At 41.7% G+C, this 12,842-nt stretch overlaps 1 protein-coding gene across 1 annotated transcript in view; it reads right to left on the bottom strand.

Moving 5' to 3' along the window:
• Positions 1 to 652: 652 nt before the first annotated feature.
• The window catches only part of atp1a3a (ATPase Na+/K+ transporting subunit alpha 3a), a 33,852-nt gene continuing 21,662 nt past the window's right edge, over positions 653 to 12,842 (bottom strand). The window contains exons 10-23 of the mRNA XM_028597725.1: positions 11,805 to 12,003; positions 10,432 to 10,676; positions 9,558 to 9,750; positions 8,427 to 8,602; positions 7,671 to 7,807; positions 7,377 to 7,527; positions 7,032 to 7,200; positions 5,949 to 6,103; positions 4,861 to 4,984; positions 4,163 to 4,308; positions 3,413 to 3,543; positions 1,827 to 1,928; positions 1,271 to 1,362; positions 653 to 777 (exon numbers count right to left, since the gene is read on the bottom strand). Of these exons, the coding sequence (XP_028453526.1) occupies positions 749 to 777; positions 1,271 to 1,362; positions 1,827 to 1,928; positions 3,413 to 3,543; positions 4,163 to 4,308; positions 4,861 to 4,984; positions 5,949 to 6,103; positions 7,032 to 7,200; positions 7,377 to 7,527; positions 7,671 to 7,807; positions 8,427 to 8,602; positions 9,558 to 9,750; positions 10,432 to 10,676; positions 11,805 to 12,003 (2,049 nt within the window). The 3' untranslated portion in view covers positions 653 to 748. The remainder of the gene's footprint in view (positions 778 to 1,270; positions 1,363 to 1,826; positions 1,929 to 3,412; positions 3,544 to 4,162; positions 4,309 to 4,860; positions 4,985 to 5,948; positions 6,104 to 7,031; positions 7,201 to 7,376; positions 7,528 to 7,670; positions 7,808 to 8,426; positions 8,603 to 9,557; positions 9,751 to 10,431; positions 10,677 to 11,804; positions 12,004 to 12,842) is intronic.

The raw sequence follows: 12,842 nt of genomic DNA, 5'->3' as shown, positions 1-12,842 counted from the left end.
GGAGCTTTGATTTCAAAAAAGGTACTCCTGTTATACAGTATTTAGGTTTACATTTTATTGTTATTTGAACAGCTGAGCATTTAATCATGAACCAGGTGAAGAAACCGGTTTATTATTTATTTGATTTTGCAACTGTCTCTATGAAACTACTTGTGACATGTCATATTTGATTTTGGCTTTGACTGAACATTTGCTCTCACTTTGCGGAAAAAAATATCGGGATATATATCGTATATCGATATTCAGCCAAAATATATCGGGATATGACTTTTGGTCCATATCGCCCAGCCCTACTGCCATGTTGTAGTTCTGCTTGGCAAGAGTTGTCGCAGTGGAACAGGTCGAGTTTTGTCTTCATGCTTGTGATTACAACCTTTTATTCGATTCCACACAGCGGTGTAGTTTAAGTACACATATGAAGAGTGGCTGCAGCTAACAGTGCAGTAATAAGCACCGGCACATCAGTGTTACTGGCAGACTAGTGCTGTATAGACTCTGGATAGGAAAGGAAAAATAAAAACCACCCCACTTCTCCCTTCCTCTACTCCTCTGTCGTTGGTCCTCACATCGTCTTGGCGTTTGATTTTTTTTTGTTTCTTTAGGGGATGAGGATGGTGAGGAGGAAGAGGGGTTTAAGTATGTTGACAGGAAAGGAGGGATGGATGGAGGGAAGGAGGAAAGAGACAGAGAGAGGGAGATGGAGAAGAAGGGATGCGTTCAGGGGAGAAGTAAACGATGCTTTGATAATTTAATAGTATGTTTCTCTTTCCACCCAGCCTGTAGAGACGTAGAGAAGAGAAAAAGAGGGAAACAAGGAGAAAGACAGAATAGATATATATCAAATTATTTAATTAACTGATTGACATAATCAAAACATTATTTTAAATGGTAAGGTCCTGGATGATATTATCCTGCACAATGTTGTAAAAAGTTGTAGCCTGATGCAGTGGTACTACAAATAGAAATAATTGATCTGTGATCTAGGTTGTGTATCAACTAATGTGATGTTTTTCCATCACATTTATTCTTCTTTTCAGCCTGTAAAGATCCATACTGACATGTAAATAAATGTGTAATATGTGTACAGTAGTTTAGTGGCAGCTGATGAGGCGAATACAACTCCATTTTTTGTATCTAACCTATTTTGTAAATATTGAAAGTGGTTAACTTTCAGGCTACAGGTTCACACACAAAAAAATGCTTGTTGTTCGAAAAACATGTCATGTGTGTGTGTGTGTGTGTGTGTGTGTGCGCGTGTGTGTTATCTTACCTCCGGGGTTTCGGCGAAGGATGAGTTTTCGGATCTCATCGTAAACAAAGATGAGGAAACTGTACGGGAACGCACAGAACCACCAACTGGGCCTGAGAGAGAACGGAGGGAATGATGGAGCGTGAGAGCAGTGCTCGGGTCAAAACTGGGAGACAGTGGTGAAGGGTGTTTTGGGCTTTAGCAGAAAGGGAGGAGGGACTGAGAAGTTGTCGATGTTCACATTTTTTGGCTAAGGCCTGGATCTTCACACTCCTACCTACGGCACCTTAAAGTACTAATTACCTGTCTTAAAAGTAAACAATATTTAGTTTATTACTGACCGATAAGGGTTGTGAAATTTGCTGATGTGGGCATGTTAAGACCACTGAGATATAATATTACATGTATGACAAAGACTTGGCTTCAAAGCAACACAGGACAAAACGGATTGTACTGTGATTTTAGGACAAAGTCATGGGATCCCAATAACACACTCTTTTGTAATGCATTACCCCTGGAAGTAAAGCCTCTTCAGACTGCATGTCACGGTAATGTGATGACGTGTTACTGTACTTACTTGAGCGGGTACATCCGTAGTGCCACGTCCATACCGGGGGTGTAGGACAGGAAAGCAGCCAGAGCCGTTTCCTCAAACAGACCAAAGATCAAAATCTTATTCCTGCAAGACAATAAGTGCAGAAAGAAGTGAGTTAATTACAGTGCACACATGGTAGAGAAGCGAGGGATAAAGACAGACAAAGTAAGCAAAGTCACAGGTGTGAAGGTAATTCCAAATTAAAGATAGCAAGGGGAGGAATCCACAGCAAAGGAATTAATATCCCCTGCCATCGAAAAGACTTGGCATGGTCATCTGGTGTCTCTATGCTATTCTATAAACATAGGACTACATCTTTAACTATCTAAGCCTACTTTTGGATCATAAAATGGCTTCAAAGTTGATGTTCTCCGGGCAGAATTTGAGGACAGCTGTAGCAGCGCCAATATCTGGGTTTGTGTGCCTGGACTAACAAATGTTGCCTGCAGAACAGAGCAGCAAAGAGAAATGATGGAAAGAAGATGGAGGGGAATACACAAACATAAATTGGAGCCATAAATTAAAGGCTAGAGATTAAAAAGGAGTGTCAGTAAACCTTTACATTACACGTTGAACCTTTAACCAGTACTGCACATCAGAGAAAAGACATATACACAGTACAGTGATTTACTTTACTTAAATAAATAAAAGTAACAATACAACAATGTAAAAAGACTCCATTAAAGTAAGAGTCCTTTATTCAATATCTTACTTTACTACTGAAAAAGTACTAAAGTATTATCAGCAAAGCATATTTAAAGGTCCAGTGTGTAATGTGTTTAGTCAAAATCTGTGTTGCCTGTTCACAAACTTGTCCTTATTCATGAATATTTACCACCACCATTAATTCCAAGTATTCGTTTTGGCTTGAAATTTTACATTTGCATTTGCATGAACTGGGGTAGATTTCTTTTTACTGTGTCTTACATTATTAGCTCGTTGATACGGATGGAGTAAAAATCCCAATATTTCCCTCTGAAATGCATTGGATTACAAGTATAAAGTAGCAGGAAATGGAAATACTGAAGTTAAGAACAAGTAACTCAAAATTGCTTGAGTAAATGCAAATAAGTTCCTTTCCACGACTGATACCCTACAGTATCTGCATATAGTTCACAATTTCTACATAGTGTTACTATATTTAGGAGGCCAGACAGGTCGTACTGTAAGCATAGGCAAAAGTTAGCATGTCTCACATTTAAAGTTAAAGACGAGGCATAATGAGAATACTGCTGGACGTTTTTACATTTTCCAAAATGAGATGAGCTGACGATTGATGTGTTGGATGAACAACAAACATTAGCTTTTGGCTAATCTCGCGCGGCGGAGGAGGGTCTGGCTAGTCCACACGGCATTCCGGGATGGGAGAAAAACGGACTCTGGTTTATTGGCATTTCTTTAAACCAATCACAATCGTCTCTGCAAAATAGCCTTGGGAAGGAACTTGTTTAGGTGGAAGGTGTGTACGTTCAAAAGTTGTTTTAGTCATGCGAGAGAAAAAAAGACAGATAGTCTGGTCTAGTCTGTTTACCTGTCTAACAAATAAAACATTGAATTGTTTGACTTACCTCATGCCCTGCTGGAACACAGAGTTACGTCTGGTCTTGCAGATGATGACATCTGCCCACTGTACCACCACAATACTGACGAAGAAGGCTGTGTGGCAAGTAAACTCCACAATCTTACGCTGCTCATAGGTCTGTACAGAGAAAGAGGACGAGAGAAACACAGTGTGTGACTTGCCTTTTCATTCATATCCATGTTTAGTCTTATAATTCAAAGATTATTAAAAATAATTAACTGATTTGGAAGCTTTGTATGAAATAGCTGGTATAATATCACGACACAGAAGAGGGGAATGTGAAAAATGGAGACAACCCTCTATTGTTAGGGAAGGAGGGTCTGGCTAGCTAGTCCACACAGCATTCCGGGATGGGAAAAAAACGTGCTCTGATTTATTGGCATTTCTTTAAACCAATCACAATCGTGACGTTAGTGGTGCAACAGAAAACTCAGATTGGACAGATATTCTAGCTAGCTGTCTGGATTTGCCCTGCAGAGATCTGAGGAGCCATTAACCATAGTCCTCAGACATCCACCGGGGTTCACGTCAACACAAAGAGAGCCCAAGGTAACGGACATCTGGCCTAAATGAGTGAAATCCGGCGGAATTTCCGTCGCCAACAGAGCAATCCCGGAAGTGGAACGTCGTGGATATAGACTACTCTATTGTGAACAGTGATATTCTATCAGGTCACTCAAACAGAGCACTTCCATACAAGCAGGGGAACACTGATTGCGTGTCAGCTCATTCATACCCATTGCTGCCCGTAGCTGTCCTCCAGGTCGTTGTTGGAGCGATCGTCCCAGTGGAGCCGGATGCCGACAAGCAAAGACGGCAGAAAACCATTTTCAGCCATGATGACAAAATAGGCAAAGAACCCGCCGAGAGCTTGGATCATACCTGCAGACACAGAGTTTAGGCACTCATTGATTAGGTTTATCTGACAAAGTAAAATCCTACACACCCGTAACGATCATCGAATATTATGACGTGATGATATGCTGTAGAAAAACTACAGAAGGGAGTAGGGATGTTGTGATTGACTGGCCACCAACAGGAATTGGCTGGCATTTACAAAACGATATTAGATACTGTGTGTTGCATTAAAACATGCAGATTAGAAAAACTAAATTTGGGTTACCATTGTCTAAAAACACACTGGGCATGATAGCATGCTATGAGCTAACAGAACCTATGATTATAGTTTTGTTGAGTCAGTTTTGGAGGACCAGTGTGTTATAAACAAAACCTATTCCGGATTTGGGCCCAGTAAAAGCTGTCAGATTTCTGGTCTTACATGTTTGATAATAACTGATAATAATAACTATAAAGATATAGGATCTAAAAATGACAGTGCTAATAATTTATGGGTGATCAGAACGCTACACACAGCAACGTTAACACGGAACCCAGTAAGTACTGTACGTTGAATAACACAAACAAGACACCTACCAATCTGTCCATAGGCGATACTGATGAGTCTCTCGTTGACCAGTTTGTCCCTCAGTGGGTTCCTGGGCTGGCGCTTCATGATGTCACTCTCTGCCGCTTCATAGGCGAGAGAGATGGCGGGTACCTGACGGAGGAGACGGCGAGACATTGTTCATTTGTGATTCAATGTATGCACGGTTGGCCATGTCCACAGTGACAGCATTTACTTCTGGGTATGTTTGCTTTGGTTTATTTTACCATACAGCAATACACTTTCCAGGCATGACAAACTGGACTGGTCCCACACTGCCACCCAGTGTCCTTTTTGTGTACATACTTTTGTGTACATACCTTTTAGGCATAACCTTGAACTCAACAGTTTAATTCATTGGTGATGCTCAATGGTGTCCACTGGGATGTTTGTTTATGATGGAGGTGCCACAGAATACATGTGTGATTCTGTTACAGTGGATGTCTATCCAGTCTGTAGGTGTTTGTGTTAGTTTGTAGGTCTGGACTGGCTGACAGTGTGGGGTTTGCTACGGCTACAGGCATATAAATTCGTGGCCTTCTTCACTGAGCTTTGCTCACCATTTGACAACTTTGTCATTTCAGAATTTGCCTGAAAGTTCCAGTTTGTCCTGCCGTTTATTCCGTCTCCCTTTCAACCTTTCACGACTCCCTTAACTTAATTCTACCTTGGAAGTTAATTCACCAAGTTGTGGTTAGTACCACAGAATCACTACTATCTTGCTCTTTCAGATTCTAGTAAATACTCCCAAATTTCATTCTTCCAAATCATGTTATTTATGCAGCAAAATTGACCTGTGTGTTGCCCAGATGATAATTACCAGGCATTACTGCATATATTTTGCCACCTGATTACCTGTCTGCCATGTATACAGTTCACATGTTTGTGTACAGCTGAGCTTCACCGGTTCACTGTGCACGCATGAGTGTTTAGTGTGAGGCCACCTGTGATCGGAAAGGTGGGTTGTGCATTTATACTGCCTGACTGGACACAAACACATTAGAGCTGTATGCTCCAGTATGTGGGTGTGTCTCAGTGTGTCGCTGCCCAGTTATGTTTGCATGTTTGAGTCCCTCACCATGTCAGTTCCCAGGTCAATGCAGAGGATCGTGATGGTGCCCAGAGGCAGTGGGATGTTGACCAGGATGAAGAACAGGAAGGGGGTGATCTCTGGGATGTTGCTGGTCAGAGTGTATGCGATGGATTTCTTCAGGTTGTCAAAGATCAGACGGCCTGTGAGGATGAAGGTGGTGTATCAGGGTTTCTGCAGGTTTCAACAAGTCCAATTAAATGACTTTTTAAGACCTTTATGAATGAAATTTAAGACCTTTATCGTGACATAAAAGTAACACGAAATGCAACCACAAAAGTACTTGCAAAGTAAATCAAATACAAACTGAATTAAAGCAACAGAGTAATATTGATCTGTACATATACAGCAAATTATATTTGGACTAGCGAAAGAACTACAACACCACAGGATGGAGAAAAACATTTCAACGAGCATTAGAGGTAGAGTTACATGAACGTAGGACAATTTTAAGACCTGTTTAAAATTATTTAGGACCTAGAACACAATACTTTTGCAAATGTAAGACTTTTTAAGGCCTAGAATTTTGATTTTGAAATTTGAGACTTTTTTAGACCTTTTAAGACCCCGCGGAAACCCTGTGTATACAGTACATAAATATAGACTGCTGAACAGGTGAAACCCTTAAATAAGAAAGATGATGGAAATACTACTTGATGTAAAGTAGATCCCACACCTAAGTCAACACCACCAGCTCTTTAAATACATTATTGTTAATAACTCATTAACATACACAGATGCCTTTCTTGCTTTTCAATCTTATTTATTGTTCTTTACCTTACCTGCTATTATTTTAATAAAAAAATAGACAAGACAATTTCTGCCTAAAGGAAGTTTTTCCTCACCACTGTTGCACCAAATGCTTTCTCATGGGACATTGTTGGGTCTTTGTAAATGATAGAGTGTGGTCTAGGCCTACTCTATCTGTAAAGAGTCTTGAGATAAATCCTTTTATGATTTAATACTATAAATACAATTTATTTGAAATTCTTTCTCCCTTCATCCCTCCGTTCTTTCAATCTTTTCCTCTTCACAGCCCTGTTTTCCTCCCTTCTCGTGTTTATCCCTCACCTTCTTCTACTCCAGTGACAATGGAGGCAAAGTTGTCGTCCAGCAGGATCATGTCGGCAGCCTGTTTGGACACGTCTGAGCCAGAGATTCCCATGGCAACGCCGATGTCAGCCTTCTTCAGGGCGGGAGAGTCGTTCACACCATCCCCTGTCACAGCCACGATGGCACCCTGAGAGAAAAGGGGGACACGCATCGTAGGGTTTTCATTCAGATTCAGGACGCACAATGCTAAAAAAAACCATGCACTTCTTTTTCCATCATCACATGCACTTGTTTGCAGGTGCATATTTACTTTTACCTTTGTGCACACGTATGCGAATGTGTCTGTATGTATGATAAATGTACCTGTCTCTGGCAGCCTTCTACAATGATAAGTTTCTGCTGTGGGGAGGTCCTGGCAAAGACGATCTCCGTGTGGTTCCTCAAAATATCGTCCATCTGCTCATGACCGAGGTCTTTCAGATCTGTACCGTGGATTACACAGGCCTTGGCATCCCTACACAACACACGTGACCAAATAAACCATAAAAAATACGGTTGTGTAAAGGTGCTGCAATGTCAAAGGCTACATTGAGCATCCACTGGTATAAAAAGTATTGTAACAGTCCCACTTCCATGTAAACATTTTCATTTTCTTACCTTGGGTTGACCTGGCTGACAGGGATGTTGAGGCGTGCCGCAATGTCTTCCACTGTCTCGTTGCCCTCGGAGATGATGCCCACACCCTTAGCAATGGCCTTGGCTGTGATTGGGTGGTCACCCGTCACCATAATAACCTGAAATATAGGTGGTAGATGAAGAGGTAGGTGATAAAACGGAAGGAGAAAGAGACAAGAAGTAGGATCAAGCAAGAGGAGAAAGGGCCAACAGGTAGCCTAGAAGGAATATGAAAGGGAGCAGAAAGAGGATGTAACCTCTTTATGTTAACCTTTGTGTTGTCTTCCCGTCGACCATGCAACTTCGTGTTTTTCTGGGTCGAAATTTCAACATTTTGTTGTTCTTTTTCTACACTTTTCTCGACGTGTTTGTCGATTTTATTCAAATTTTTTTGTAACTTTTGTGGTGTTTTTTATTTTGTCAAGTTTTTTGTTTTCCGATGTTTTTGTTCAGGTCTTTCCAAAAAAAACTTGTCACTTTATTTAACAAGTTTTTTTAGTCACTTTTTTCCATTCAAAAATCAGATTTTTTTTCCCTTGCGTTTTTGTAGCTTTTTCCAACATTTGTCACTTTTTTCAACGTTCTTTTGTCATAGTTCTGATATAGAACGTTTTTGTGACCCGAGGACAACAGGAGGGTTAAAAATGTCTGTGATAGTCATCCACAGCCTTCACATCCAGGTGGATGCTGTGTTCTGCTTTTCCAGGCCTTTAAATGGCAGACTTGAAAGGTGCCCACCTTGATGCCAGCGGAGCGGCATTTGCCCACAGCGTCAGGCACGGCAGCACGGGGAGGGTCAATCATGGACATGAGGCCTACGAAGCAGAGGTTGTCGGTGTCGAAGTTGACGTCATCGGTGTCAAAGGCAAAACCTTTGGGGTACTTGTCCTCTGGCAGAAACTTGTGGCAGAAACCTGGAGGAATTAGGGATGAACTGTTAAATTACCACTGTTTAGGGCTGGATCTGAATATTCGAATATTCGTTCGATGGGTAGTTTATTTGATTTTCAATTTTGGGAATCTAATATTCGTTTTTTGGAAAAAACCTGCGTGCAGGCTAAATTTACTGTGGTGCTTTGTCGGTATTAAGCCGCTAGCTGCTGGCTAACTAATGCAGCGCTATGTCTTCCATCTCAGCCAAGAACAGATAAATGTTGAGTTACAAGCAAGCGGTCGGATGTTTGTAGAGGTCTGTATGATTATACTGTATCAGCCTGGTATGGTTTTCAGGTGATTTGATAAAGGTAAAAATAGTACAACCGTTCATAATGCTAATGCTCTAGTGGGGCGCTGGCTGGCTGAGCGTTTATTCACACACACACACACACACACACACACACACACACACACACACACACACACACACACACACACACACACACACACACACACACACACACACACACACACACACACACACACACACACACACACACACACACACACACACACACACAGCGTTATTTGTCACTCGACAGTCTGGCAATAACGCCGGATTTTTTATGCCTGCAGCAAAAAGTTAAGTCTGATTCAACTTTTGGAGAAAAGCCACCCAACATCAACCTGCGGTGGACAAACACGTAACCTGAGATCAGACTCGGCGTGTGAGTCCAGTTAACATTACTTTAAACAGGAAACATCACTGCCTCTGTTGCTGCAACAAAGTTTTAAACACTATGGAGGTAAAAAAAAATGAAACACAAGCACTGAACTGCCGGGGAGCTTGTGTAACAATAGGTGACCGTCTCCTGCAACAACAAAGCAAAGTTGCTACAACTCTCGCTTTCTCTTTTCTTTTTCTCCGCTGCCTAAAAATAATGGTATTCAGTACAGCCCTACCACTGTTTTCCTATGCTTTATCATCCTTACCCAGTACTCTCTCCCCCAGTCCTCCCAGTTCCAGATAGGCGTTCTGGAAAGCCTCTTTCATCTCATCGTCCATGGGCTGCTCTTTGCCCTGCACCATGATGGTGGAGCTGCGGTCCAGGATCCTCTCTGGGGCTCCCTTCATCACCAACAGGTAGCGGTTGTCGTTTTCATCATCATTTTCATGAACGGAGAGCTGATGGGAACAGATTTCAGTGTTAGCAATCAGAACCGTTGAAGAAGTGTGTACAGTAGGCTGCATCCGAAACCGCTTACCCTGCACTACATACTCAATATGTGTACTATCGTCCAACATGCTTTTGTGTGAATAAGCAGCAGTGTATATCTTTTCGGACGTACCGAAATAAAATCACCACGTCACTTCCTGAGAGCCTCCTTGCCGGTTGTAGACGCGTAACCATGGTAATACGTGCCAACCTCAGCTCTAACAGCGTGGCCAGATAATGCTTTAATTACTGTAAAAGGACTCAAAAAACTAGTCGCACAGTCACAGGTGACAAAATCGCAGATTTTGAATATGTAGACAAGTTAATTCCAGCTTGAGGTTACAGAGCTGTCTTGGTTGTTGTCCATTTGTCTGTTATAAACTTTGTCGTCGCTACTGCCTTGCTTTGTGGGATATTTATGCCGATGTAGTGTCCAGTGTTTGCATACTGTAATATTTCACATACTATTTGTTCCATACTAAGGTTTCGGACATCATACGGTTTTGTACTGTTTTAGCGTACTGAATAGCACGTTAGTACGGAATTTCGGATGCAACTAGTGTTTTTGCATGTTTTCGCCCATTTACTACGAATCTTCGTAGAGCATCTGCATTATTTGTTAGCTGCATGAGTAAGACAAGGGGACGGACCTGGTACTTGTTGGTGGAGTTGAAGGGGATCTCAGCCACCTTCTTATTCTTCTCCCTCATGGCTTTGACGGAGCCACAGGACAGCTCAATACACTTCAGCAGGGCTGACTCAGAGGCGTCGCCGGCCACATCACGCTTAAGGATGGGCAAAGCATCCTGGCCAGCCTTGAACACAGCACGGTTGCACAGAGCAGCGACGCGGGCCAAGTGCACCCATGTTGTGGAGCTTTTGTCAAAGGAGGAGCCTAGAGAAGGATCAGAAAAAAAAGGAAGGTTTATTGACAGGGTTAGGTGTCTCAGCCTATCCCATTCACCTAAGCAGCCACCGCCTTGTCCCACCTCAGCTACAACCAGGCACCCTGCTGTTTGCTGTTCCAGTTCTAGAAACTGCAGGTAGGGGGTGAACCCATATCCTGGTCTGAAAACATTTCTTCAGCTGTTCTATGTCATGGTTTAAAATCAACAGGCCATGTAACTGAACATTAGGGGTGTACGATTCAGAAAATGTCACGATTCGATTCCGATTTTTAATCTCACGATACGATTCAATGTTGATTTCTCGATTCAATGTTGATTTCTCAATTCAAAAACGATTCTTGATTAAAAAAAACGATTCACAGTATGTAAATGTAGTTACTTTTCCCATGTATGTATGTATGTATGTATGTATGTATGTATGTATATCTCTTATACATCCCTTAGTAAATTCATGTGGATTTTTATTTAGTTTATTTAGAATCTTTTATTGTCCATATTATTCATGTGGATTTCTTTGTTATTTTAACATCCGTTATGATGTATGTGTATGTTGTGTGTGATGTCTGTATGCTACTGGGACTTGAATTTCCCCTTGGGGATCAATAAAGTATCTATCTATCATGTGATTGCAGTAGACATACAATTAAAAAGAAAAGAAAAAAGAAATCTTTTTTTAATAAATCTTTTTTTTTTTTTTTTTTTTTTTTAAATATGAATCGATTTTTGAATGAACTATGAATTGATTTTGAATCAGTAAAGCTTGAATCGCAATTTGAATACAAATCGATTTTTTTGCACACCCCGACCGAACATGCTGTGATTTAATTGGTGGTAAGAGAGAGTGTTAAATGTTCAGCAAGGACGAGCTCAACAACATGCTTAGACCAATGACTTGATAAAAACAAAACGGATCAGCGTTTGAGGTTTCTACCAAACGTACATTTTATAAGCCTTTGGTGTTTGGCTTGATGCATTAGAAAAGGCCATAAGGTCATAATACTGTTTATATTTTGCAAGAAGATTTAAAGCATGAAAAGCAGAGAGAGAGAGAGAGAGAGAGAGAGAGAGAGAGAGAGAGAGAGAGAGAGAGAGAGAGAGAGAGAGGAAAATCTCACCAGACTGATCTTCGGTGGTGTCGGCCTCGTGGATCTGGTTGTCGAACCACATGTGGGCCACAGTCATCCTGTTCTGGGTCAGGGTGCCCGTCTTGTCAGAGCAGATGGTGGAGGTGGAGCCAAGAGTTTCCACAGCCTCCAAGTTCTTCACCAGGCAGTTCTTACGAGCCATTCGCTTAGCAGTCAGTGTCAGACACACCTGAGGGAGGTAGAGATGAGAAAGACAAAAGCAAAGAAGGAAGGACAGAGGAATGGCAGCGAGAGGACATAACAGCAAGGCGAGACGGAAAGAAAGGAGGAAAGGAATGGTCGACGATAGAATAAGAAAAAGGAGAGTAGAAAGAAAACAAACCAAAGGAGAAAGAGAAACAATAATTAGTATCTACGTGGTAAGCAGCGCAGATGAGCATCTCCAGTTACTGAACTAATGCCAATGAGCAGCCACATCAGTGCCATACTGTACCTGAAACCATCAACCACACCCGGGAACCAACCCGCCCTGACACCTGGAGACGTTCATCCTGCTCATGAAAATGTTCTCTAAAGCAAAATGCACTACGATCAAAACCTCCTTACAAAAATAAAAATGCAGCCCAAACAGCAATGCAAAGAAAAAAATGAGGCATGAACAAGTGAAGTGATGAAGCAAAGCAGCAGTGCATTAAGTCACCATGCTAAGTACGGCAAGACCCATGGGCCAAACAGAACTAGCCAAGGCCAAGCAGAGGAGGCCGAACTCAGTTCATGAAGCTGACTAGTCATTAGCCTAATATCATTACATCAGCTAGTCGTTGTCTTTGCAGACAGCACCACGACTGGCCTGGAAAAGAGAGAGAGACTTACACAGAGGAAGATGGAGAGAGAGAACACAAACACACAAACACATATGGGGCTGCTTTGGGAGGAATAGAGAAGAGAAAGATGGAAAAAAGAGATATACAAAGACAATATAGCACCTTCACTACAGATACAGGTAGTGACACGGGGAGAATGTTAAAGCACATCAAACACAAAGATACACACAGAGATGCACACAGA

This window comes from Perca flavescens, chromosome 14 (genome assembly GCF_004354835.1).
Source record: "Perca flavescens isolate YP-PL-M2 chromosome 14, PFLA_1.0, whole genome shotgun sequence".
NCBI lineage: Eukaryota > Metazoa > Chordata > Actinopteri > Perciformes > Percidae > Perca > Perca flavescens.
The sequence above is the reverse complement of the archived record's forward strand: the minus strand, read 5'-3'. Positions and strand labels throughout refer to the sequence as shown.